The sequence below is a fragment of the Dermacentor variabilis genome, chromosome 1 (genome assembly GCF_050947875.1).
Source record: "Dermacentor variabilis isolate Ectoservices chromosome 1, ASM5094787v1, whole genome shotgun sequence".
NCBI lineage: Eukaryota > Metazoa > Arthropoda > Arachnida > Ixodida > Ixodidae > Dermacentor > Dermacentor variabilis.
In genome coordinates this window covers 165,561,583-165,588,191 of record NC_134568.1, presented here as the reverse complement: position 1 = coordinate 165,588,191, position 26,609 = coordinate 165,561,583, and the positions used below count along the sequence as shown (strand labels likewise).

Genomic DNA, 26,609 nt, shown 5'->3' with positions numbered 1-26,609 from the left:
TAACGAAATCCGCGATTTAACGAAGCTTTTGTTGCAAGTACAACTTCGTTATATCGAGGTTCGACTATATCACGTAAAGGGATACCCTAGATATCGGCTGTTTTATGTTGTTTGAATGGGACTCGGCGCTGAAAGACGACTGCTGGTTGAACGAAGAAGTCTTCATTAAGCGATGCGTTATGATAAAGCTTGTAAATGACTGATAAACGCGAAAGTTAGCCCCGTAATTATAAATATTTGATGTCGCACGCCTTCTTACCACTGTTAAGCTTGTGTTGCGCGAGTAATCTGAAAAAAAAATAAAACGAAGGGCAAGGTTCTACAATGATTCTATATCGTTAACAATGTATGTTTGTATTTTTGGACGAATCAGTGTTGTGCTTGCGAATGTTTAGCTTGTCTGAGGTTTCGTCTGAGAAAAGTGGCAAAGGTGAGATTAATGTGATAGTTCCATACTAAATCAGGTTGCAAATGCACACCAACGCATTTAGAGCTATCAGTGAGTTAGTTATGCAGCACCGTTCTTTAGTGTATAGGACGTGCGAATTTATGACTACAGCGTGTAAAAGACATTGCTTTTGTTTGAGAATAGCTTATAGTGTCATCAGCCAAAAGAAGCGCTCCCTGGGGTCACTGCATCCAGGTCAGATTGAAGGGCTAGCCGGTCGCTGTCAGAAAAGAATGACACAATGTAATACACAGTCGTCTGGAAAAAGCCGTATCATTGTGCTTACAGATTAAGTACGCAAAAATATTATAATAACTCAGGTAATTCATCAATATCTGAGTATTAATAATAACTTGCCACCAGAATGAAGCGATGTTTATGCACGCGTCGATACAAACTTCGATAGCTTGTTATGCAAGTTCGTATAGCAACAAGCTCAACACATAGCAGTGCTTACGCCGCTATGTATGTGTTTAACCACACAAATAATGAACCATGGTTTAACTGGCGAGGCAGTATTTGGGTGCGGTATAACTATGTCTGAGCCATGCAAATTAAATAAATAAATAAGAGAGCCGTTCTGTGTATGTACGTGCGTGTTCGTCCATTTGTCTGTCTTGCAGGGTGTGTGCAGGTAGCACTCGTGAACTGACAGCGCCATAATGGGTTTCTGCGCACCATGGAGCGCAACCATGGTACAAGAAAAGATACCTTCTAACCAGCACTGCTCTCAACTGGGAAGGGGGGGACGGGGACGGTCTGACATGGTGCTTAGTAAAACAACTCTTTGTGACGAAGGAAGAACGCCTGTGACTTAAACTTGTTTGCAGGGACCAGCATTAATGAATATCAGTCACACGGGAAGGGTAATCTGGCCAAAAATCACGTGTTTAGTATATTAACATCGTCTTTGAAACAATAACTCTTATAGACCAAATAAACACCTAAATAATTGATACCTAATAAATAATCGTGTTGCACCCCCTCCGCTCCCCCCCACGCCCCCCCCCTCAAAAAAAAGAAAGAAGTCTTCAATAGAACAGTTTTTTTCTTTTTTGTAGACATATACTTTGCTTCGTAAATTATGTTTTTCTGTTTATTCCTTGGACAGATATGGCCTCTCAAGTTTCCACTCAAAACTATTTCGCTGATCAAAGACCTGCGCTGCTACAGGGGTGTGGGCTGTTTCCGCAAGAACGATAAGTACCGGCTGACGCATCCTCTCTCGCTTCCCAAGCGACCCAGGTACGTGAGGACAAAGTTCTACATCTACTCTCGTAACAGCACAAGCGGCCGGAGATTGCGAACGAGATTTCTGCGGCGAGACGGGAAGCTCTTTTTCCGGGAACTTAAGGATCTCATCATCCTCGCACATGGCTACACGCAAAGTGTCAACAGTAGCTGGCTGCACGATCTCAAGGAGGTTCTGCTGCAGGAGGTATGCCAGACAACTCTCGTTTCAGTGTTCGCATTCCTTTCGGCCTTCATTTTCTTTTCACTACCGCCATTAACCTGAATTAATGTCTGTCAGTGTACATGCGTGTGTGTGTGTGTGCGTGTCTTTGCCCAGGCACGTTAGGGTAGTTTGCGCAGGCGCGTACGGGATCTTGAAGCATCACAGCCTGTTAGCGTAATGAATACGTGGCGTAACCTATGTGCTTACCACAATAAAGCTCCACAAAGTCATATATTTCTGGTTGCCAACCGAAAGCGCGTTTGCACACAAAACTTAAGGCTCTTGCGCATGTGTATACAGATATATATTTAACATCTTACAGCATATTTAATATACAGATATAAATTTTGCATGTTTGGGGACACATGGTGCATCAGTTTTAGATAAAGCTAGGCTGCGGCGCATTGCTTGCTGTGGTTCGGTTCCTATAAGCAGGCGCGTAACTCTCGTAACGCTGTGCACGCCGCAACGCTGCACTTGCTGTGTCACGATTTAATAGAGCATGGTCAAGCGAGGTGCCTAACTGCCTCATGAGCGCGTTAAGGGGTTCAAGCCTACTTGAGAACAACTGATTTTTCACAATGAACATCAGGACCGAAATAATGGCCGCGGGAATGAGAAAAATCCGGGAAACATTGCTTGGTCTTTCAGACCGGCCTTCACAATTAGGTTCTATCTTTACACTCCACTGATCTTCTGTTTGTATACCTATAAGCCAGGAAAACCCTGCATTCACTGCCTCTCATCCGAGCCGGCGGGTGTGCTCGCCGAGCAAGCATTTATGTCTCTACGGAATCGTGATGTATGAACAAATGAATACGCTGGGATACATAAGTGCTTGTGCCTGCGAGGAATTATGAACTTTGGAAAGATCAGCGACGAAAACAGTGAAGGACTGATTAGGCGACTGATGGTTAAAAGGTAGACTTCGTAGGCAACCTAGCTTATTTTCTTTCGAGACAACGTGGGCTAGAGGCCTCTTGAGCATAGACTACAAGAACGTAAACCATAGTTACCTAGAAGTAAAATTAATTCGGCAAACGGAAAAACGGCGGAAAGCACAACAGACTTATGGTTCTGTCAACAGTTATGATTCTACCAGTTATGGACAAGAAAATCAGTTGGACACTGAAAAATCAGTACACCTTGCATAATAGTATTCGCGCGATGAACAATACAAAATGTGACCGCGCACAGAATCGCATTTGACTCTTCGATCACTGACCGGGCTTGTTGGATATGTTGTTGCTTGCCATTTTGTCAGCGCCCACCGAATTGTTTTCGTTTTTCGTACGCGATGTTGTTCAAAGAACAGTTTGTTTTTAAACTTATCCAACCATCTACCTTTACCGAGTGAGCAGTCATCGCCGCGTGCCATCATTTGTGGGCAATCAGCACTGACACTTCGTGTGCCAACAGCGGCGCCGTAACACGCAGCCTAGCGAACGGAGGAAAGTTTTCAGTAGTTCATGCTGCCGATTTCCCATGAACAAATTCACCGCTCATCTTGAGACAGACCTGTCCAGCTTCTGAACTGACTAGGCACCAGCGTGCTGTTATGTAAGGGCGCATCCGCTCCTTGCAACGCGAATGGCCACGGACGAAGATTGACTGGGCGCATGGGGCTAAAGAAAACGTTGATACAGGTTAACCAATGTGGCTATTTGAGTATGTTGGTATGACATGATTGACACTAAGGCGAGGACGAGAAGTAGACATGAAACACACGAGCGCTATGTGTTTCTTCCCTACTTTTCATCTTCGTCTTGCTGTGCACTGAAAGCGTAAATCATGTTGATACACGCTATATGTATAGGCACGCGTCTTTTATCGTTCAAAATGTCATGCCATTTTCATGGCCTCCAGACCGGATGATGTCAGAATATTTCAGTTGCGCACACAAAGTGCCGTAGCGCCTCCTGGCCAGCACTGGTTATCCATACGCACTGTACATGTTTTGCGAGTTATTGCGTGTACGCGCAGCTGTTTACATGATAAATCTGCATGATTTTATCCAGCCTACATCAACAAGCAGCCAGGGGCAAAGTTGTCCTCAAAACATAAGGTGCCTGTAGTGGCACGAGCAAACGTAGCCTAGAATTTTTTTAGGGATGTTATGGTGTATATCCCATGAACTGCTTTATTTTAACGTGCGGGAATGTTAAGGTGGAGAAAGCTTTGAAAGCCAGGGGCGCTATAACGCAAAGCTATTCCAAACTTTTCTATTCCAATTCTGCAATCAGCCCTCCGCGATTGGTCACAAGCATTTTGGACCACACCCACTTCGCCTGTCTGTCACGCGATGTCACGAAAACCGCGACACCTCTCCATCTGATATGACGTGTACACACTGATTATGCATGATTGCACCAAACAAACGAAAAATAATTATTCTGATTCGACGCCTTTTCGCCGTTAGACCTCGATTATTGGTCAAAAGCTTCAGGGCTGCGCCCACTTCACCTGCCTGTCACGCGACGTCAGAAAACCGCGAAAACTTACCACGTCAACGTGACGTGTATGCGTTACAGATGCATTAATATGCCGAACAAAAGTGAATTATTCTCTGAATAGCCGCAGGCTGCCCCGTTCCGAAAGGAATAAAAGATGGCTGCCGCCGATCGTTCAGGCACTGGCTACTCGCCCCTGCCGGAGAGCATGGGTTTATTTGCGTGTAATAAAACTTTCTGCGTGGTCGTGTAACGTTTTCAAGAACTTTCGGCACGTTTACGACCTCGTTCTGCCAACTCTTCTTTGCTGAGGATCCGTTTTAGCGTCATTCTTAAGCTTCCGTTGCATGCCGCCGAGATTGTCGACGAGCCACCGCACGCTAAGTAAGAGAAAGCGGATCAATCGCAGACGCCGGCACCACCCGCTTCATACGGTTATCGATATTCAGTGCAGTGGCTCGGCCCCATCGAATCCCTCTCCACTTGAGCATGCTGGTCGCCTCTTGTGAGCCAATTTGATAACACAAGCTGCTCAGTGCAGCAATGTTATTCGTTTTTCAAGCAAACAAAAGTGACCTCCTATGAATGAGGGGAGCATCTGATTGGTTTGATCAGACAACCCTGCGGGTGACCGCCCGATGCGTGCGTCGGCGGTTACGCAAATTTGACGTCAGGAGATTGGAATAAAAACATATTGGAATAGTTTTACGTTACACAGCCCCAGGGCTCCATCTGCTGCCTCATGCCAAACATGTCCAAGTCAATTCATTAGCGACCGCCCTGTCGTTTAGAATGCCGACGCGTTCGTGTGGCCGACGGACGCCAGAATCACTGAACGATCTCAGAAATTGGACGCACAAAGCGCTCATAACTAGCGTTTCTGATGCATTTAGAGGAAGTGAAAGCAAACTTCAACAGTTATTGGCGATCAGCAATAGCGTGAGCTTTGCCATCACGGTTAGCGCTGAAGCGGCAGCCCAGGTACCCTCCTGTTTGACAATGCGATTTCTTAGTGCACAAGAGCATTGCGTATACATACATTAAATTCGCCAAATAATGTGCATTAACACAGCTTGGGTTCCTGATGTACGAAACATCAGGAAGCCAATAACGTACGGATCATGTGCAGTGCGGACAGCACTATTTATTTACGTACGCAATGCGTTTACATTTACTTGGGAAACGCTACTGTGAATCTGTCCAATTTCATCCCCCATCAGCCTTATGCCCTTATTGAAAACATTGCGATGCACCTGAAGATAGATCAATGTCTTTCCATACTATTTATTGGTTGTTCACTCGGACGTCTGCTCACTTCACGATTGCAGAAAGACTGCAATGTGGTGATCGTAGACTGGGGCCGCGGCTGCCGGTCGCCCATGTACCTGACGGCTGTGGGCAACACGGCCCTGGTCGGCCGCCAGATATCCCTGCTTGTGCAGAAGCTGTCCAAGACTTTTGGGAGAAACGTGACGGCCTCCCGGGTGCATCTTGTGGGCTTCAGCCTGGGCGCCCAAGTGTGCGGCTTCGCAGGCCGTCACTTCAAGAAACAGACAGGGAGAAAGCTAGCCAGAATTTCGGGTAAGATGCGTACCCCTTGCCGATGCACCGTTTGCACCACCTATTAACTAAAATTATGCACGGGACTTCACGATACGTATGATGCACTAAACTGATTATGCTTTATAGCTTCATAGTCGAATACACAACAGGCTAAATTTCTCAAGAAAGCTTGTCCTCGTAGTAGGAACGACGCTAGAAAGAGGGTGCAGCTCGCGCTTAAGAGAGAGAGAGAGGGAGAGAGAGAGAGACAAAGGAAAGACATGGCGGTTAACCAGAGATTATCTCCAGTTGGCTACCCTGTAATGGGGAGGCGGACAGGGATACGATAGATGAGAAAAAAGAATATGGAAAGAAAAAGAATACGAACAAGCTCTCTCTCTCTCTCTCTCTCTCTCTCTCACACACACACACACACAGATACAATTCAAAACTGTTTCTGTGGGCGCTGTCACGCAGTCTGCGAAGGCATCGCTTGGTGTTACACAGTTTCAACGTCCCACTAATACATTCTACGTCACATAGTGCACAGTTACAATTTGTCACTAAGTCCGGTATCGTTAAAATAACGCAGCAATGCCTTCATAGCGGCTCGCGCTTAGAGTTGGTGTTTGCTCTTGAGGAGAAAGACAAGACGCACGCAGCTGCAGTGTACTTTGCTGTGCCATATTGTGTGTTAATGCCACGCGAGCTGTGCTGTGCCGCACTTTGTTTTACGCTAACGAAGGTGAGTGGTGCAACGGGCCGCTTTCGCTTCCTGTCACCTCGCGTCCATTACGAAGTTGCAGAAACAGAACACTCATTCCAAGTAGGGAAGCCTTCTCGTGAAGGTGCATCACAAGAAGCGAGCGGCTCACACGTGTAAAACTGGTAGGCGTAAAACTCGTGAATTAATCGAGGATTACGTGGTACGTCATGCATTCCCAGGTATGTATTACTTTAACGTACTCCTTCTAAAGTGTTATCAAGAGTGGTGCAAACAGTTTTGCTAAAATCATAGCGTTTCGACAGTAGTGGTGGTAGAAAACGCCGAAGCACATTCGCTGTGCTCTAGACTCTAAAATTTGCTTTTACGCCTGCTCATCCAAATTGCTTTCCTTTATCCTAAAGCTCGCTATGCATAAGCGCTTAAAAGCGGGAAGATTTCAATGAGTGTGTGTGTGTGTGCGAAAATTGTGCAAGTACGGTCACTACAAAACCTACTTTGACATGCTGCGTCTTCTGTGGGCAAAGTGTAAAACCGTCACCTGGACTGAGTGACTGATAGCTATCCATCGCCGAACACACAGTAGCAATGAAGGCGCCGGAATTTACTGCGAAGCACAGCGAAGTGCATACATCTCTGGTCGGCGTTTATTAGCTGTGCGTATCACGATGTTGTATTCCAAAACACACAGCAAAAATAAATAACTGAAAGCTGCCCGAAGTGGAAATTGTTCATATCTGAAGTTCCAGCGCGAGAACCGAAAGAAAGTGCGGACACAGGACAAGCGTTATCTCGTAAGTACTTTTACTAAATAAATAAATAAATAAATAAATAAAACATTCATACAACCTGTAAATTAAAAATATAAAGACAAAAAGAAACAGGCAAAACAGACGGGCAGACGTACACAGTACAGTTTTCAGCAAGCAGTCTGAATCATTTACCCATAGGACGGTCAAGCACTCCTTTTGACCTGGTGCTTGTCAGAACACGTTCCATCATTTCCATTAAAGACAGCTCTACATTCAAACGTGCAGCAACTGCCATATCACAGTGCTTTCTCTCAAACAAAAGAAAGGCCGTGAATAATGAGCATGTCCTGTTCTTTCTTGCGTGTCCTTGTAGCTTTTGCTTCTTTTGAACTTTATTTAACTTTCTTTTTTGGATAGTTCTCAATGAAGCAAGCGGAAGCAGCGTTAAGCTCACATTCGCTGCGATTTGGGTGTGTGTGCTTACACCCCCCTCCCACCCACCCACACACACACATGGAAAGAAAAAAGAACATTGCTAAACAAGCGCTGATAGACAGGTAAATACATTTGATGTTAGCATGTGTATTTCTCTAAATTTTTGTTTCCTTTCGTGTCAGTAAGCGCTGTTCTCTCTTCAGTAACATTAACGTGCACCATCTGGCGTGTTTTGCTGCTTTGGATATTCGTCACGTAGCGAAACATGTAAGGTGGCAGCATCCCGCTCTTCGGATGGTGCGTCTGAGATCGAAAAGATAACTTTTACTCTCTCATCTCCAGCGTGAAGCGGCTGTGGTCTTTACACGGCGGTCCACAATGCCCCAATCTGTGCCGAACACACTGCAGGCCAGATTTCCTGATGTTGTTGTTCCGCGTCCGCATAAGCTGAAATGAGAAACCAGGAGCATCTTTAGACTTCTAAGCACGCCAAAGGGCGCCAGTGACGGTAGTTTCCCGCGAACGCTATGGTACGACCGGGTACGCTGAGCTGCAGCATTGAAACGCTAATGCGCGCTCTTTCCCATCTCGAGCCAAAAACTAGCGTCTAGTGAAAGACGACGCTGAGGAAAATATCCCATTGACTCCGACCACCCGCGGTCGCTTGCAAGGCCACCGAAACGTTTCTGCGACACCATTCGTGGCACGATAGAAATGAAGCCACCGGAGCTCGTGACCTCGCAGAGAACACATGTGGCTGGTGTTTCCTTTCGCTGTATACTGCCGCTTTTCTTTTTCCTTTCATATATCATACGCGCTGTGCGCGCGTCGTGCGCGCAGCGTTGGATGCAGCGCGGCCGCTCTTCGAGCAGTCCCAGGTGCATGTGACGCGCACGGATGCTGTCTTTGTGGACGCCATCCACACGAGTTCAGGCTGGACGGTGCTGCAGAAGGCGCTAGGAATGGGCAAGCCCGTCGGACATGTGGACTTCTACCCAAACGGCGGAAGAAACCAGCCCGGATGTGGAGGCCTTCTCGGTGGGTACACTATGTACGTCCATGGAATCGCACGTGTAGGAGTCGTGTATCCTTGCCCGTTCTGCGATTTTGCTTAATGACATCTACGCCCTTTACACGCGGAGGTGATTTTGAGCCATTATCCACCACTAGAGGCCATATCTTTTGACGATGACGGAACCGCACCACTTTCTATGGTTCTTCCTGCAACGCAGCTTTTCTGTACTGCGTCACCATCTATGCCAACAATTAGAGCTGGCCGTCCACATCATGAAATCTTAAAAAAGAAGCACGCACAATGGTTACCTAAAAAAAAACATGTAAGACATGGATTACACCAGCGCTAGTCAAGATTTGCTACTTCCAAAGCCACTAGAAAGACAAGCTATTGCGTGCACGCCTCCCTCTCACTCAAGCAATTTCCGTTTTGTATTCCAAATTTTAGGCTACATTTTTACCCACGGCATACATGGTCGCATAAACTGCAGGAATGAGACTTCATTCCGCGTTTACTGAGGCTCTTTGCTACGGCACCTTTTGTCTAAACAATGAAGCCAAAGTTCGGAAAAAATTTTAACACAGCCCTCGTTTCAGATTTCAGGGTGCACACAGTTTCCGCGTTCGTGACCGATTCAGAGTTTGGTATGAAGAATTAGTTACATATGCGGCTTCACGACACTCTGGATTGTCTGTTGCGATTTCCCTGGAGTTCGCGATTCACAGTTGCGTGAACGGTGGCATCGACTAGGCTTAATGTTTTAAATATCGGGGTTCAAGCGATTCATGGAAAGGCATAGTCGCTGCCCCCCCCCCCCCCCCCCCCAAGCGGCTCTTGCTCTAACATAAAACCACTGTTTGTGGTCGGCTGTATTATTCGTCATTAGGTTTAGCACCATCAGGCGCAAATAACTGCATGACGTGAGATGTGGCAATACTTCAGTCACTTGCCTTTGAAGCTTATCTCTATTAGGCTCGTTTTCGAATAAAAAGGCAGCTCTGCTTATACTGGGCATGCTTTACAGATGAAAGGACGTACCACCAATGTCATGTACTGTGCAACTACCCAAGAAATATTTGCACGTTATATGACAGATCAAGGACCCTATCACGTAAATCTATTCCAATCTGTTTTATTCCAATCTCCTGACTTCAAATTTACGTAACCGCCGACGCAAACATCGGGCGGTAACTCGCAGCGTTGTCTGAACAGCCCAATCATACGCTCTCCTCGTTTATAGGAGGTCAGTTTTGTTTGTTTTCAAAACGAATAACATTGCCTACATCGAGCGGTTTTTCTTATCTAATTGGCTGACGACAGGCGAGCAGCATGATCAAGTGGAGATTGTCTCGAAGGGGCCGAGCCAGCGCAGTGAAAATCGATAACCGGATGACGAGGTTGGAGCCGGCGTCTGCCAGTGGTCCGCTTCCCCTTACTTAGCTTGCGGTGGCTTGTTGAAAATCACGGCGGCGTGCAACGGAAGGTTAAAAATGTCGCTAAAGCGGGTCCTCAACAATAAATATTTGGCAAAGCGATGTGGTGTACGCGCTGAAAGTGCTCGATAACGTTATACTGCCACGCAAAAAAGCTTTGTTATACGCAAATAAATCCATGCTCTTTGGCAGGTGCGAGTCGCCAGTGCCTGAGCGACCGGTGGGCAGCCATCTTCTATTCCTTTCGAAACGGGCCTATTCAACTATTAAGAAACAAAATCAGCTTTGTTCGGTATATTAATGCACCTTTTACGCGTCCACGTCACATTGATGCGGTGAGTTCTCGCGGTTTTGTGACGTCGCGTGACAGACAGGAGAAGTGGGCGCAGCCCAAGAACGCTTGACCAACAGCAGAGGGCTAATGGCGAAAGGCGTTGAATCAGAAATAATTATTCGTGCATAATTAGTGTGTTCATGCCATATTAAATGGGGAGCTATCGCGGTTTTCGTGACGTTACGCGACAGACAGGTGAAGTGGAGGTGGTGCGAAAAAGTTTTGAACAATCGCGGGGGGTTGGTTGCAGAATTGGAATTTAAGACTTTGGAATAGCTTCACGTTATAGCGCCCCATGGCACAAAAAATTATTCGTGCCCTAGTGTAGTACATGAAGTACACCGGCTTGAATGACCGTTTATAGTGCGGTGCATCCTCCCGCATACACGCAGTGTTCATTCTGTTCCTCATTCCTATTTCTATTGCCCCTTTCCCTTACGCCCAGTGTAGGGTAGCAAACCGGACGTTCGTCTGGTTGACTTCTTTACCTTACCTCTCCTTGATTTAACCCCCTTTCTTTAAATGGCAGCTTCATCTAAACAGCATAATCTAACAGCTGCCGATTAGCGCGCTTATGCGGTGCCGTCTGTCTTGCTGATCTCCTCACTCTATATCTCCTCACACACTGTCTCCTTGCAGAGATCGATTGCGACCATGGTCGAGCCCCGCTCTATTACATCGAGTCGATCAAGTATCGCCAGCAGTGCCGCTTCGTGACGTACATGTGTCAGGGTGGAATGGAGGCTTTCCGCAACGGCATTTGCGTTTCTGGCAAACCCAGTGGTGAAATGGGTTACTACAGCATCCAGGCGCCTGGAAGGGGTCTCCAGTTCCTCAAGACCAACGCGCACTCACCCTTTTGCCTGCCACTGAATATGTGATAGACTGCGGAAAGAGAACACAGGGAAAAAAATAAATAGAGCAGCCGCTCCGCAGGGGAAGCGGCGCTGTTCAATGGAATACCACCTTCACCTTTCGTTTAGTGTTCGTCTCATGTGTTGCAGATGCATCCATTTGGAATGCACCCAACAGGAACGCCGTGAGTCGTATCTTTGCTCGTGGGCTGCCCTTTTCATTCGATTAAACCACATGTGCCTTTGTGCGGGTGGACACACACTTTTTAGAGTCACCGCAGTTTCGGGCGACAACGAACAAATTTAGGTGGTAGCTAGTTTAACCACGGTTACGCGTAACTTTGGCCCAATTTCCCCATTTCATTGCTACATATATACTTGATACCAAAATCCAAGGAAAATTATCTGGGTTCAGATGTCTTTGATTGTTTTTTATTTATTATTTATTTCTTTTTGGCGGAAGTGCCTCGGTGTGTGAGAAACTAGCAAATACAAACAAAGGTACGAACAACCTTTGCATCTCTGCAAAGACCGCGCTTCCTCTCGTGGCCGCTTTCAAACGCAACGATGCACTCATATGCATAAAAAGAACGCTCTCAGCTGTAGTGGAGTAGTTTGAAAGCTTGAAGGCAGCGCACGCAACTTCCGCCAAGTTTTTCGCGTGCAGCACAACTCTACGTTGTGGGGCAAATTCATGGTTTCCTCCGTCAGAACCTGACGATTTAGCGCGGAACAACATCGAGCGCTATTCAGTCACCGTCGCGCGTCTCCAACACGCACAAATAATTTCTCTCCGGCATTCTTTGACAGTCCAACCTGGGTACGTGTCACTAGTGCTCGTTTAGAATTTTAATATAAAGAACGTTTCTCACGAAAAAGATTAGGTGGTGTCTATAGCCGAAAACCGCACCCGTGTCGCCATATCCGAAAACATCTACAACTGCCCAACGCGCGCTTGGCGCAACAATATATAGATGAAAGCAATAAACGAAAGATGTCTTATATTTTGTCCTACGTGCTAATGACCACATGTCAGAATTAGCGCCTCACTTATACAGCAGCAAATGCGCGATGTAACGCTTATGTAATTTTACTGAGCAACGTTTGTCGCAAGTTGGAGTTTATCGGAGCCTCATTCCGGAATATGCAATTGCTCATACGTCTTTAGTTCAGCGCAGCCCTTAAGGCCCCCATGCGAGTAACTGGCTTCTAAAGAAAAGTAAGAGCGGGGTAGTGACGGGGTATATTTTGCTGTTCAGCCTAGATTTGTGCGAATTACGGAAACATTTTCTTCTATTTTCTGCCAAGTATTTAGGGGAGACATGCAAACGAACTCTATCTGCGCAGTCACGTGTGGCGAACGGAAGCACGGGAGAACGAAAAAGCACAGGCTTTATCAGCGGTCTGTGCGTGAATGAGCAGCAGGTGAGAAGCAGCGATTTCCTTTTCAAATGACACCATTGATCTTTTTTTTCTAGTGACGCTGCACTTGCAAGCACAGGCGCGCACAGAAACAAAGGCACACGCATCGACAGGGCGAAGGGAAACAATGCAGTGCGTCCACGCTTGGTTAGTTCGCCTGAGCCAGTAGGGAAGCAGAGAAATAGCATAGGCGACGACAAGGAGACATTCCTTCAAGAACGAGACGGAGAAGGCGCTCCCGCGACACGCAGCGCGTCGACTTGCGCGCGCCCGGCTAGCCGGCGATATGCAAAAGCCTCCGAGTGCGTGCTCTAGAAACGGCGATCACCTGCGCATCTTGCTTTCCAAAAGCTCGCGCCCTCTCTGGCCCAAAAGTGGCTCCGGAGGTCCGGAACGAGAACTGGCAGAGGCCGCCTGTACCCTCGCTGCCCCCTCGCCTGCTACACCTCGCCCCACCAGCGCCGGCCGTTTTATACCGGTCTCCCTCGCGGCTGCTCGCCTCCCCTCGACGGCGCACCGGCGCAAAGTGGAACGGCTCCCCTCCTTGTCGGACAACGGCTTCGGCAGCACACTCGGCGACCAGCGAAGCGCGCACGCGGCTCTGCACGCCGCCGACCAGGGTCACGCCGCCTGCTCTGTCGCCGCCGCGATCCCCAACCGCGAGAAGCGCCCACCACTGTGGATTACGACGCTGCTCGGATCCTGTTCATGCTAAGGTGAGCTGCACCGCGTGATGTAGGCGACGCTGCTTTTCACCCAGGATCAACAATAATGGCGCAATACAACGAAAACAAAAAGCGCAGTCCCCACTGTTCGGGGAATCTGCGACCACCGATTACTGCACCGGTTCCGGGCTAACAAAATGAAGCGGTGTGAGCAATTCCGCCTGAGCTAGGTTGAAGTCTACGCCAGTCCTTCGCGTATACGTGTTTCCGTGCAAAAAACGCACTTTGGACTGTGGGCGCCACACAGTCCAGGGTGTATGCAGGCACTGCGCGAAAAAGGAGGCTCAGCATTTCTATGCTGCGATTAGGTTCTTGCGCTCCTTGAGGCTCAATAGTGAGGCTGTGCGGGAGTGTTGGTAAGAACAAGACGAGGACGCTGAAGGAACACAGGAGACAGGAGCGCCATTTTTCTTTTCTTTTTATTTTTTGCTTTCTTTTTTTTTACGCAAGTATTGTAATTTCTTCGAAGATAAAGCAATAGACGGCAATGAATCACCACGGAACGCCAGCGCTCGTGTGTCTCCTGTCTTCTTTCACCGTTCTCGTCTCGTTGTGGGCTCAAACTTTTTGTCTGCTTGAGGCGTTCCTTTGGGGGAAAAATACTGCTCACTGTACAAGATTAGTTGGAAGAAAATGGCCGAGGATCTATACCGCGAACGAAGATAACAGCGGCTAATAGCATTTACGACCCCACTGTATATTTGCGCTTCATAAGTGTACTTATGAAAGATTCCTACAATTATATGACCGTCATGTGCCTTATAGAAATAATAACAAGCTCAATTAAGCACTATAACCACCAATTTTTTATCATGCAAATTTGAGGCTCGCTCATCATGTTTTGAAAATCAACTGTTACGACTTCGTAAGGGGGTGAGAGTGTCCAGCATTGAGTAGGTTAAGTATATGTTTCCTTCACTGAATTTCCTTCACCGTTTTCCCTTTCTACGTCCTTGCCAACCTGCCTTTACCTTATTCTTAATCCGCTGACAACCCGCTCGCGTGAGATTGACGTTGACAGTGGGCCGTTGTATTCTTTTGTTTCTATTGCTGCTTTGATGAACATGTAAAAGTGAACAAAAACTCGCCACAGCTTCTTCATTGCAAAATATTTAACCATGTGCGTCTTACCGGCGTCGGCGGAGGCAGTTTGCGAGGGGGCATACTTTTCTGTTCAGCTGAACGGGAACTGGCCGCTCCCTGCTTCGTTTATGTTCCAGTGACGATACTAGTGCCAGGTCTTCAATTTACTTCCGATCTTTCTCCCAGACGCCAACCTATCCGTGGTCGGCTGCCCATGACCGCGACCGAATACATTGCAATGCGTTCGCGTTGCGTGCAGCAGCGGCAACTTTGGCGAATGGATCCGTGAGAGGTGTATTAGCGAGGAATCTCGCCCCAGGACACACCGCGCGCAGGGCCGCAGTGCCGGCTGGAATTGGGAGACGCGGGCTGGGCTTCCATTTAGTGGGCCGCCGTGCAAACAACCTAGATTGTCGTCTTCTATTTTACGGCTCATCATGAAAACTCGATGACCGCCAGGTGGAACCATCGTGAAGGGTCACTGTTTTTTTCGAGCAACAACCAGCCAAGCCGGGCGCTGTGCCGCGAGGCGTGCCTCGGCGCTCGTGACTGCGGTTCTTCTGCCGGTTCTTCCCTCTCATCTCTCGAGGACTTCCCGCGCTTCTGTGTGTGCGCGTACGCCAGCTGCAAAGTGCGCACTCGCCTCCGATGCTTAGTCGCGGTGAGGCATTCGGATTAAAGCAGCAAAGCCTCGCAACGAGCGGCGTTTCAGAAGCTGCTGCCAGAGTAACCAGAAAAGCTATTCGCCGGCAGGTAGTCTTCAAGAAAGAGCGCTACGTGCGCCTCACACATGTAAGCGTGATTTATCGCGAATAAATTTCACGTCACGCTGTCTGGACGCTACCCGCGGCTTCAGTCATTTGAGGACAATCGCTGTACGAAATGTCAGCTCGTATGGACACATGAAATGGATGCGTGCAAAGCCAAGCCTATCATTTATGCTATTTGTCGTTGCATTATTCCTGTTTTAAGTGATAGTAAACTGGACGTCCAAGCGCAAATGAAACGGTAGTAAGTCATTAAAGTAAACTGGGCTTTGGATACTTTTGCTGTCACATGTGCATTGTTTAATTCAGTGAGCGCCAGGCCAATGTCCTAAGGGCTGGTCATTCGCCATTTCATGACAGACACACCTGTGAAGTTGGCCTCGCTGGTATTATCGTAGGCCCCCAACGTTAACGGAATAATAGTAACGATTTAAATCCACCACGAAGACTAACTGAAAATTATTGGCGTCTTTAAATACAAAGAACTGAAGTAGAAGCTATCAACAGTGAGTTTGCTTCGTAAATGGAGTTGCTAGAAAATAGAAATTATTAACGAAGTTTTGGTCTTGCCAGGAAAGGAAGAAAAAAAGGCCGCCTATCCCGTGTCCGGAAGTGTAGGTAACAGCTAGTGGAACCCCGTTTTATTAGATGGTCAGAATTCACAAAACTTTTCGTTCGTAAGTACTCATTGGTGTTGGTCGGCCGCCTTCGCGCATAATAGTATCTCCCAAATTACAATTGGCTGGCATTGGCTCACGGAAAAGTGTCTAGTGTAAGGACTTTTTTTGTAAGTAAGGGCCGCGATCGTCCGGATTCAAAGCGTTGTGTTCTCAAAAGGAAACCGTTTCTTTCGCTTTTCCATGACATCCGCAGACGTTGGCGGACTGGGCTACTTCCCGCACAGCTGCCAACTGAGCTACTCTCTTCGTCACCTCCTCTTCTCTCTTGGGACTTTCATGCCTTGAGTCCTCCCCGCCCTCGTTTCGCAGTCGTCATCATTAATGCGGCTGCTGTAGTTTCTTCTCGCCTCACATGCGCAAACGGCTTCCACTTTTCAGATTTGTGAGGGTGTTATTAAAATTTGTGAAAAGTGAAGGGAGGGGAGAGGGTTAGGTAGCTAGCTTTTTTTTCTGTTACAGTGGGACGGACACAGTGCCTAACCGCTGCTTCACCAGCTGTAATGATTAAAGTTTAAATTATAAAAGAATAGGTGAAAAATGCTTGTGAAAGTTTTCCTGTGCTCAAGACTTAGCTTGGTTAGCTAGCTAGCTTTCCCTGAACATGCAAGCCGGAACATTGAAGTGCAGATGACCTTTCAGGAAAACTATATGCGGTTTCGCTACCGAGCAAGACAGCAAGACTAAGATGATGAGTATATCAGAGAGCCTGTATTTCAGAATTTCTCAAATGGTTGAATGGATGCATGGCTCGGATGGTTCTCATATATGATTTAGTTTTATTTGGTTACGTTGAATTATAGAAGACGTTGTCAGGAGCATGTCAAATATAGTTGTACATCATTCTTCATGGCGTGCTTCCACTGCCGCCCGAGTTCATTCTGTATCACAAAATTTAAACGACGCTGGCACAAACTTTCAGAGAAAAGGATGGGGGGGGGGGGGAACGGGGAGGGGGAGGGTTGTTTGAAGAAGCGGAAAGAGATTGGGTCGGTCACTTGTGTCGTTAGGTCTGCATTAATCACAGGTTGGGTACTACCCCGTTACGTCAAAAGATATCTCGTCTCGTGGGCTCGAAGTCACAACGCTTCTCGTTTGTAAGTGCGCTTTCCCATTGGCCGGCCGCCTTCTTTAGAATGTCCAACATTGCTATTGGCTGGAAGTTTCTCTTACAAACAGTTGTAACGTTCGTAAGCCCTCATCCTGTTTTTACGTCCTCCCCTCTATGTGATCGCGTTCATGGAGCTAAATTAATTATTGCTTAGCGAAATAACTTTTCTTGTGCGTGTATATGGGCCCAGATTCGCGCCGCGTGCTTCATAAGCAGAAGGAAGCAACACTTTCAAGCGCTGAATGCCGACGCTGAGCTCACGGCTCAGTAGTTCGTAGAGTCAGAGTTAGGAATAAAAGGAAATGCAGGGAGGTTAACCAGATCGCAATATCCGGTATGCAACTCGGCGCTGGGGGATGGCAATATGGAAGATAAAGTATAAAAGAAGACAGAGAGTACAACACCACCAAGGACAGTCCAACACATGAGCGAAATCAAGAACACGCTAGTATGTAGTAGTTCGCGCGGGAAGTTGTCTTAAGGCAGCCCACCGTCTTCTGTGCTGACAATCGGTGAGGCCACTTTTAGATTTTCTGTGCACGGAATGACTTTAGCTAGTGGATCATTCCTCTGCTGAAAGTATGTAAGTAGGTCCCTCAGTATCGAGTTCATACATCGCACTTTGAGCAGACATAGTGCGCTAGCTGTTTAAAAAGAAGTACATGGACGAGGTACACTAACGACCCTAGTACGGATATGACTTGTCTAGCTTCAACTGTCACTTCATCAGCACGTGTAGTGCGTGTCACAGCTGGGACCAGCACACTGAGACTCTTTCATAAACTATGTGTACGATAGCGTAAGCCTTTGTCTTTCACCTGCCTTCAACTTCGTATGTGTGTGGCGCTGGAGGCGTAGGAAGTACTGGGAATTTGATGAAGTAGTTCTGCGGAAATCCGCAAGGTGGAGAGAAGTAATGAATAAAGGGAAAATCAGACATCATCCCGTTCGTAGCAATTGCAACAAAGGAAACCCATACGGGTTCCTCGAAAGAAAAGCCTCGTAGTTGAAGAAAAATTCGTCCTGGTGCGGGACTCTAACCCGGGACCACCACCTTTCTGGGGCAGCCGCTCTACCATCTGAGCTAACCAGGCGGCTAGCAGATGGCAGGGCGAAGACGAATTTGTCGACAACACGAAGCAAAGGCAAGATTTTGACAAAGTAGTTCTGCGGAAACCCGCAAGGTGGAGAGAAGTAATGAATAAAGGGAAAATCAGACATCCACCCGTTCGTAGCAATTGCAACAAAGGAAACCCATGAAAGAAAAGCCTCATAGTTGAAGAAAAATTCGTCCTGGTCTTTCGGCGCGTTTACGACATCGCTCTGCCAACTCTTCCTTGCGGAAGATTCGTTTTAGCGACATTATTAACCTTCCGTTCCACGTCGCCGCGATTGTCAACCAGTCACCGCAAGCTAAGTAAGAGAAAGCAGACCAATCGCAGACGCCGGCACCACCCGCTGGCTCGGCCACATCGAAATCCTCTCCACATGAGCGTGCTCCTCGCCTCTTGGCAGCCAATTAGATAAGAAAAGCGGTTCAATGTAGGCAATGCTATTCGTTTTGAAAGCAAAAAACAGGAACCTCCTATAAACGAGGAGAGCGTTTGATTGGGCTGCCGAGGCAACGCTGCGGGTCACCACCCGATGCTTGCGTCGGCGGTTACGTAGATTTGACATCAGGAAAATGGAATAAAAACATACTGGAATAGTTTTACGTTATAGGTCCCAGCAACCGTTATAGGTCCCAGCAGTTGCGCGCAAACTCTAGTTTGCAACCGCTACACGTCGGCACGTGTAGTTGGTGTGAGTAGCCAGAGTTTGCGCGCAGCACTATATTGAAGACATGCAACAATCGCCTCACGCGTGGAGTATTTGAGGCCCACGCAATCCACAGAAGGGACAAATGCGTCAGCACACGATCAATCGATCTAACAGATAAGGAGCTTGACTACTTTTTTTTTTTCAGATAGACTCATTCCCCGACTAACCACGTGCGCATTCGCGTCAGTATATATGCTCTGTGTATTTTCAATTAAATCATATGTTGATAGTCTGTGCTCGCGTTTGTTTCCTTTCTTGTCCCGTCCTCGCGCAGTTCACCCACAAGTTAATATGCACCAACAAGCCCAGCGAAAAACCCTTGTTGACGATTTAGCACTTTTCAGATTATCCGCGCAGTCTGCTGCATTAAGTCTGTTATGGCAGTTCAGACCGTAGTCCACTGGTCTGCCAGAGTGCTAAATGACTTTGATCCTTGAGCATTAAACGAAATACAATTTTAGTTACCATACAAGATTACCTGAAAACATTTAGAATACGTATGATAGCGATCGGGCGTAATAACTAGAGAATGGGCTCGGTGTTAGCCAATAACGGATGGCACTCACATAGGAAAAGCTTGTGAATATGAACGCTGGATCCTTATTCACAATACTTGTTTCACGTTTGAGCGTCTCCTCGTTGGCTGACGCTAAGATAGGCACCATTCATGATCGCGATCAGCTTGATTACGACTCGAGCGGCTCGGCGATGGGAAATCGCGGACGGCAGTTACGACAGAAAGAGGAGTGATAAATAAAATGCATGGAGCCTAACCAGGCTGAGCCCAGTTGAGGCATTTACGAAAGAAGGCCTCTATTCAAAAAACAGTTCCTACGCTCGATCAGTGGTAAGAACAAAGACCAAATATAGTAACAGTAACAAACAATGCCAACACATCTTCAGCGAAGGCGACCCCCCGAGTACTAACACATCTTGCGAACAAAATGAGACTTTGATGTGAATCATATTGAATGGTGTTTCTGAAACAGGAGAAGTTACCGGTTCTTCAGTGAGAGGTGCCGAAGGGCTACTTATAGAGATGCGCGCCACTCATAATGCCAAGCGGTTGCTGAACGCGTCAAGAGAAGCACTGCCCGCAATTCCTCCGTGCTCGAGGAACAATGCGTAATGTCTTCCTTTATTCATTCCGCATCAACTCACCGGCGCTGCCGATTGCGGGTGCTCCGCGCTTCCGATGGGCTGCAGAGGTCAATGCGAGCGTGCCCCTCTCGACGCGCGTGGATGCGTGTGGGCCGCTGTGGAGAGGAGGAGAGCAAACAGGAGCAGCGCGCCCGCAAAAGCCGCCGCTCTTAACCTTCACGCCTCCCTGACAGACAGGCCCGTTGGTGGCAGGGACGGCCGCTGCACTTCCTGCTGAGACGCTGTTGTGCGTAAGCGGGGAAGCGCGCGATGACAGACACACAGGGCGGGGGAAGCCCGCGACGACCCAGACGAGGCGACCGGAACGCACTGGAGCAGTTTCGAGCGGGAAACGCGGAATTAAGTCGCTTCCGTCGTGCATATATACGCATAGTCGCGTGAGCATTGGCGGGCGTTCCGTTCTCGCGTCGCTGGCTCGCTACATATGCGCTTGCACAGGCTGACCCAATTCAAAAGACGGAGCCTACGCTGTGGTGATCTGCTTGCGCACCCACTCGGCGGATGAGGCAACGGAAGGCGAGAAACAATTGCCGGAGATTGCCTAGATTTTCGGTGTGATTATATACATATACGGTATATACGGCGAGTACGTCAGAGATAGGGAATACAGTCCGCAATGGCGAAGCTGGGGACGCAGGCGTGAGCTGCGAGTGAGCCTAACGCTGCTCTTGCAACAAATTTTAGAACTCAATTGGCATCGGCCTTAGTTGCGAAGCACCTCCTAGCATGACAGTCTTTCACCTAAAGATTATGCTGGCTATGAAACCTCCAGCTCCATAGCTACGACGTTATCAGCAACTTTCAAAGAGTTATGATGACCTCTTACAAGCTAGTAATAGCTCAGCGCGAAATCTATGTGCATTTATTATACAGCTTGAAATGGCATCACAGTGATCGCGTTTGAATCATAAACCGGAGCATTCGCTCATTACTGTTACCAATTGTTCGCCTCACCTTCAGCGGCAGAAACTGATGAAGGACCAGAAAAGGTTGATCAATTGTCACAAGGTGCAGACCATGCCTACAAAAATAGTGGTGCTACATTTTCCGGTATATTAACGTGTTGGTGGCTGTGAGGCTTATTAACTGTTCTCCGCAACATCCTAAACGTCTTATGCTTCAGGGATCAAATTCAGTACATTCGATAATAACATGTCCAGGAACACGATTGGCTCTTACAAGAAGTCAAAAGTGCAAGAATTCCTTGTGAATGTGGGCCAAGATTTTATGCCTTCAAGAACACATTTATGATGATCCAATATGATGCCCAAGTAGGCTGGCAAGTGAGCCTTAGTCCTTTATGGTTACCTTGGATCTCCTGTGCTTTCAACAAGAGAGAAACAAACTTTGAAGCCCAAAGAAGCGTTCTAAACCAAAGGGAATTGAAAGCACAATTGAAAGCAGGCAACCATTAACACATAGTTTGTGACTGAGTATTCTTAATTGATTATTAATGAATGAGCTGTTAATTAGGTGTGCTGGGAAATTACTGTTGGGAATTATTTAACAGAACATGTGTTGGGAAATTACTCCTCCGCACTTGGATATAGGTTTCAGCGTCGTGTAGTATTGAAGCACCACTCCTTGAAGTGATCATATCGTGTAAGATATGCAAGGAAACTATTAGGACATAAATATTCTACCGTATAAACTTATAACGACGTGATATAAATGCACATGTACTCGTTGGCACCCGTGGCCTCGAAGCGCAACCGTTGACCACGCGAACATCCAAAGAAACAAGGCTTTGGAACTCGCTGCAAGGTTATTGTGCAATGGTTCTCACTTTTGATGTGGTTTTGTTCCGTAGTAAAGGTGCTTGCTGAACTGCGCTATTAAATACAGGGTGTCCCACGTAACTTGAGCCAAACATTAAGAATATTCAAATACTACGTAACTGGACAGAACCGAGGTAATGTTGCCTGCCGTCGCTCGAAGATACTCAGATTATTTTTTTTCACTCCGCCTAATTATATAATTAGTCTTAATTATTTAGCTATTTTTCAAATAGTATAATTAGATGAAAAGTGTGAATGAGAAAATTGTAGGGAAACATGAAAAACTCCAGGTACAGCTTTCTCTTGCTCGATGCGTGCTACATAAAAGTGTTTTTCCAAAAGAAACCCGCGAATACACGCAAAATTGCCGCGCGAGTGTGCCGCTCGAGGCACCTTGCGTGATTTCGCGGGTTTCTTTCACGCTCGGAAAAACACTTTCATGTCGCAAGTATTGAGCAACAGAAAGCGGCATCGGGAGTTTTTCATGTTTCCCTATAATTTTCTCATTCACACTTTTCATCTAATTATACTATTTGAAAAATAGCTAAATAATTAAGACTAATTATATAATTAGGCGGAGTGAAAAAGAAAATAATCTGAGTATCTTCGAGCGACGGCAGGCAACATTACCTCGGTTCTGTCCAGTTACGTAGTATTTGAATATTCTTAATGTTTGGCTCAAGTTACGTGGGACACCCTGCATAGCCGAACGCCTTCCGCGACAACAATAGTAATCTGCCTTAATGTCGGCCATGGCATTACAGCTTTTGAACTTGGCTAGTAAGCCGCACAATAAGAGCTTGTGGCATGCCACTTGTACGTCCGCGGCCACAAACGGCTATCGCGGGCGAATTGCGCAAGTAGAAAGAGTAATTACTACTATTGCAAGCATCTAGTCTTAAATTTCGAGTTGCGGATCGGTGTGATAAGATAAGCAGAGGCTAGTACGGTGAAGAAGAGGCTGAGGCGTAAGGGGGAATTAAGACCCTAAAGTGGTTGGCAAGGACTTCAACACAGAAAAATTACGCGGCAATGCAATTTCGAAACTAAGGTCGAGTATCGAGGCGCATGGATGGTGGAAAATAATAATTGCTCGCGTAGAAGAGATGACAAAGGAAACAGTGTTAAAACTGTTTAACATTGCAGCTAGCACTAAAGAAATATTTCATAGGAAACCAAATAAAAACAAAGTAGGGTGAGTGGAACAGGACTATTCCATGCAAAAAGATGCAGACGATGGGTCATGCAATGCATAAAAAAAAGACTATACTCTGATTTTATGAGTGAACGAGATGCGATAGTGATGGAAGAAGGCTAAACCCACGCTTACTTTGATAAATTCGTTTGCCGAAGCATTTTATGACGCCTAATGCACTAACGCCATCTTACAATGTGTAGGCGCTGCTCATTCAGTGACATTCGCTCCGGCAAATGGTTTAGGTTAATTTTGTATCACGCGAGAAGTATGGGTACGTTTTCACTCTGCTTTCAACTTCAGGCTCCAGGCGTCTAATTGCCTCACCGCTCTGGCGTCGAGCTGTCTTAACATGCTGCAACTATTCCTTAATTTCAATAGAACTGCATGGGGCAATTCCATCGAAAGCTCATCTGCCTCGCGTTGAAATGTAATGAGTCTGGACCCAGTTCGAAGACATAGATTTTCTTTTTCTAGGCGGCATCTTGTAAAGACAGACCGACCATCAAGGGCATTTGACGGGGACACCTTCACGATCTTTACAATTGCTATGGTCATTAGAAAGAATGACGAACTGTTTGTAGCGTAGTCTTTATCAGAACTTGCAAATCATATCTGTTTTCCTGACTGACATTGCCTGACAACTTATGTTTGCAGTTGTTCTAAGGCATTTTGAACCTATCTTTCTGAATTTTCAGAATATTGGCATGCAACATTGACACCGCACGTATTAATAGGCAGTTACGAACTTTATTGTCAACTGTCCAAACATGAAGCGTATGACTGATTGTCGATTCTTTTGCACACTCTTTGTACGTCCAGATGTGCGTCTAAAAGGTTATGTCTCGATCATAAACAACATGTACTCAATTGAGTCTCGCCCAAGCCACCGGATCTACAACCACGCGCACTGCCATAAGTAATAGTTCACTCAAGAGCTTGTATATACTGGGTCGATGCAATGACAGTGGGACAACGTAAATGTAATATAAATTTCATAAGGGCACAAAAATAGCAGCGTTGCTTGAGGAGTGAGTCGCGCCACGTTCCTGCATTGAAACGCCCGCAAATAAGGCAATAACCCTTTGGAATAGTTTTTTTATTAGAGAGGCCTGGTAACGTCACGCGTATGCTACAGTGACGCAGGTGGCCTACGTGGAGAAAGCGCTTTTGCGCACACTTCATAGATATGGAATTTGCAGCAGGCGCACGCTGCAATCACTGACGGATCAAGAAGAAAAAAAAAAAGGGGGGGGGGGTGGCCCGAGCTTCCGCCGAACCCTATTGAGGCTACTTTGGATCTTCTCCTGGCTGCAATCAACATATATTTTATAGAAACCATGCTACCAACATCGTCACTTATATTAGGTGTGGTCAAGTAAAATTTGTTCGAGCAGTGTTACATTTAGCGGGGCTCGACGACCCCGATGAGCTTGTCAATAACTAATGAGCGATAGAAAGCGCTCATTTGCTTGACATGGCAAGTGTTCCGTCAAAATATGATCAATGTGATTGAGAATCCGGTTGTAGGTTGGTAGTCAAGTGGCAGTTCATATGTCTGGTCGGGAGGCGTGCGGATATGAATGTACATGCATGTGGCTATATAAAAGAACGCGTTGCACGCGGTGCATATAGCCATTAACAAACAGAAGCGAACCAGAATATTTTTGTCTAATGCAATTATGCCATACAACAGCGCTTGCTTGCATGTTAGGACCTTTTGGCTGGAGGCGCTAGCGCAGAAAAGTTGAGCGTCAGTGCAGCATTAACTGTCCAGCTGTATTACCGCGCGGATTTCAGTATTTGGACCTCTAAGGAAAGCTGCAACATCACAAGGACTGCAGTGACGCACGACATTTATAATTGCAGTGATCGAATGAATAATGGAGCTACCAGAGTAATTTTTCACAAACGGCAATAGTCGCTTGGACGAGCGATGGGATAGGTTCAGCGGTTCCTCCAAAGGAAGAGCGGCGACGTTGATCTTTTATTGATAGTAATGAGAAAAGGCATAGTGATGACACCCCCCGAATGATTGGGAGCAATTTATTTCATCTGAACAACAGCATACTTACGAATAAGCCTGATTTTAACATTCACTCTACCGCACGAAAATAAAGAGATAATTACGAATATAGGTCAAGCAAGCTTCAGAATGACTAGTCCCTGCGAAAGAAAGCCTTCTTGGATGACGTCGATAGATAACAACTGGTTAGGATTGTTACGAAGAAAGGCTGACATTCGTGAACGTTGTCACAAAACTGTCACCATCCATCACATAGCGCCTTGCTGGATAACACATGGGCGCGATTGTTTTGGTGATGCAATCTACATTTGTCCAAACTGGAGCCCCTCGATTGTTGCACGCCAGACAGCTGCTGGGTTGGGAAAACTGCGAGCACGTGCCGTGCACTAGAAACAATTCGTCCATGACCCTGAGCCGAACGCGCACTGTCCAGCGACCTCGCGCATCCGTGCTCATTCGAGAACACGAGAGTACAAGGATTGCACATGAGCATAAGGAACCTCCTGGACCTCTGCTGTACGTGGCGCACTTCTCCACTTTGGTCTCGCATTTAGGTTCCGCTTAGCCGTGGTACGCATAATGGCATTACGCTTACGCAGAAACATTTCGCTCAAAGGGTTTGCATGCGCGCACGGATTCACTCCAAGAAGCGCACCGAGTGCGCGAATAGCAGCACTAGAGTCGCTTCCGCGACGCCCCGCGGAGCGTGCACTTGACTCGCGACACATTTTCACGCTTCGAGACGTCCCCGGCCACCGTCTTTCTTGTCGAGCTTGTTAGTCACGGCATGCCCTGCGAGGTACCGTCTCGGACAAACCAAGCAGCCGTAAGAGGAGTCCGCATCTGTTCGACTTCGCCGACTGTTCTTTTCTTTTTCTGTTTGGCTCAGCGTTGTCTACGTTAACGCTGTCGTTGCTATCAGGCTTCCTTCCCACCATGGTATTTTAGCTCCTTTATTTTGTCGACGCTTTTTTGGATTGATGCATTCCCGAGGCTCGTCCTGAAAGCAACCGTTTGGAATGCAGCTGTCGGCTTCATTTAGGACACTTACGTAACCCCGTTTGGATTTCCACAGAGGATGTTCTTTTCTTTTTTTCTTCAGCGAGAATAAATGAGATTCAGAAAGTCTCACTAGATACTGGTGTAGTGCAACATTGGGAAGCTATAGCTAATCTAGGACTCTGAGGAACGAGGGCGCAGAGCAGTCACGAATTGTTTCGCGATACTTCACCTGCCGGCGACTGAACTTGAATCCCTTCGCGTCACACAGGGCCAGTACGTCGATGTTACTGGCTCGATTCGACCGCGGCTGCGGTGGCCGCATTTCTATTGGGGAAAAATGAAAAAAAGAAACGCTCGTGCGCTTAGATTTAGGTGCACGTCACAGAACCCCAGGTGGT

At 47.0% G+C, this 26,609-nt stretch overlaps 2 protein-coding genes across 6 annotated transcripts in view; both read left to right on the top strand.

The window, feature by feature from the left end:
* The window catches only part of LOC142587760 (phospholipase A1-like), a 62,225-nt gene extending 50,671 nt beyond the window's left edge, over window positions 1–11,554 (top strand). For 4 of the 5 annotated variants that reach the window (XM_075698991.1, XM_075699016.1, XM_075698999.1 and 1 more), the window contains 4 exons: window positions 1,560–1,886; window positions 5,683–5,935; window positions 8,648–8,845; window positions 11,229–11,554. In XM_075698991.1, the coding sequence (XP_075555106.1) occupies window positions 1,560–1,886; window positions 5,683–5,935; window positions 8,648–8,845; window positions 11,229–11,470 (1,020 nt within the window). In that variant the 3' untranslated portion in view covers window positions 11,471–11,554. The remainder of the gene's footprint in view (window positions 1–1,559; window positions 1,887–5,682; window positions 5,936–8,647; window positions 8,846–11,228) is intronic. The other variant, XM_075698993.1, reaches the window with a different exon arrangement.
* Window positions 11,555–13,117: 1,563 nt separating this feature from the next.
* The window catches only part of LOC142587752 (uncharacterized), an 88,828-nt gene continuing 75,336 nt past the window's right edge, over window positions 13,118–26,609 (top strand). Inside the window, exon 1 of the mRNA XM_075698979.1 lies at window positions 13,118–13,581. The gene's annotated coding sequence lies outside the window, so the exon portion shown is untranslated. The remainder of the gene's footprint in view (window positions 13,582–26,609) is intronic.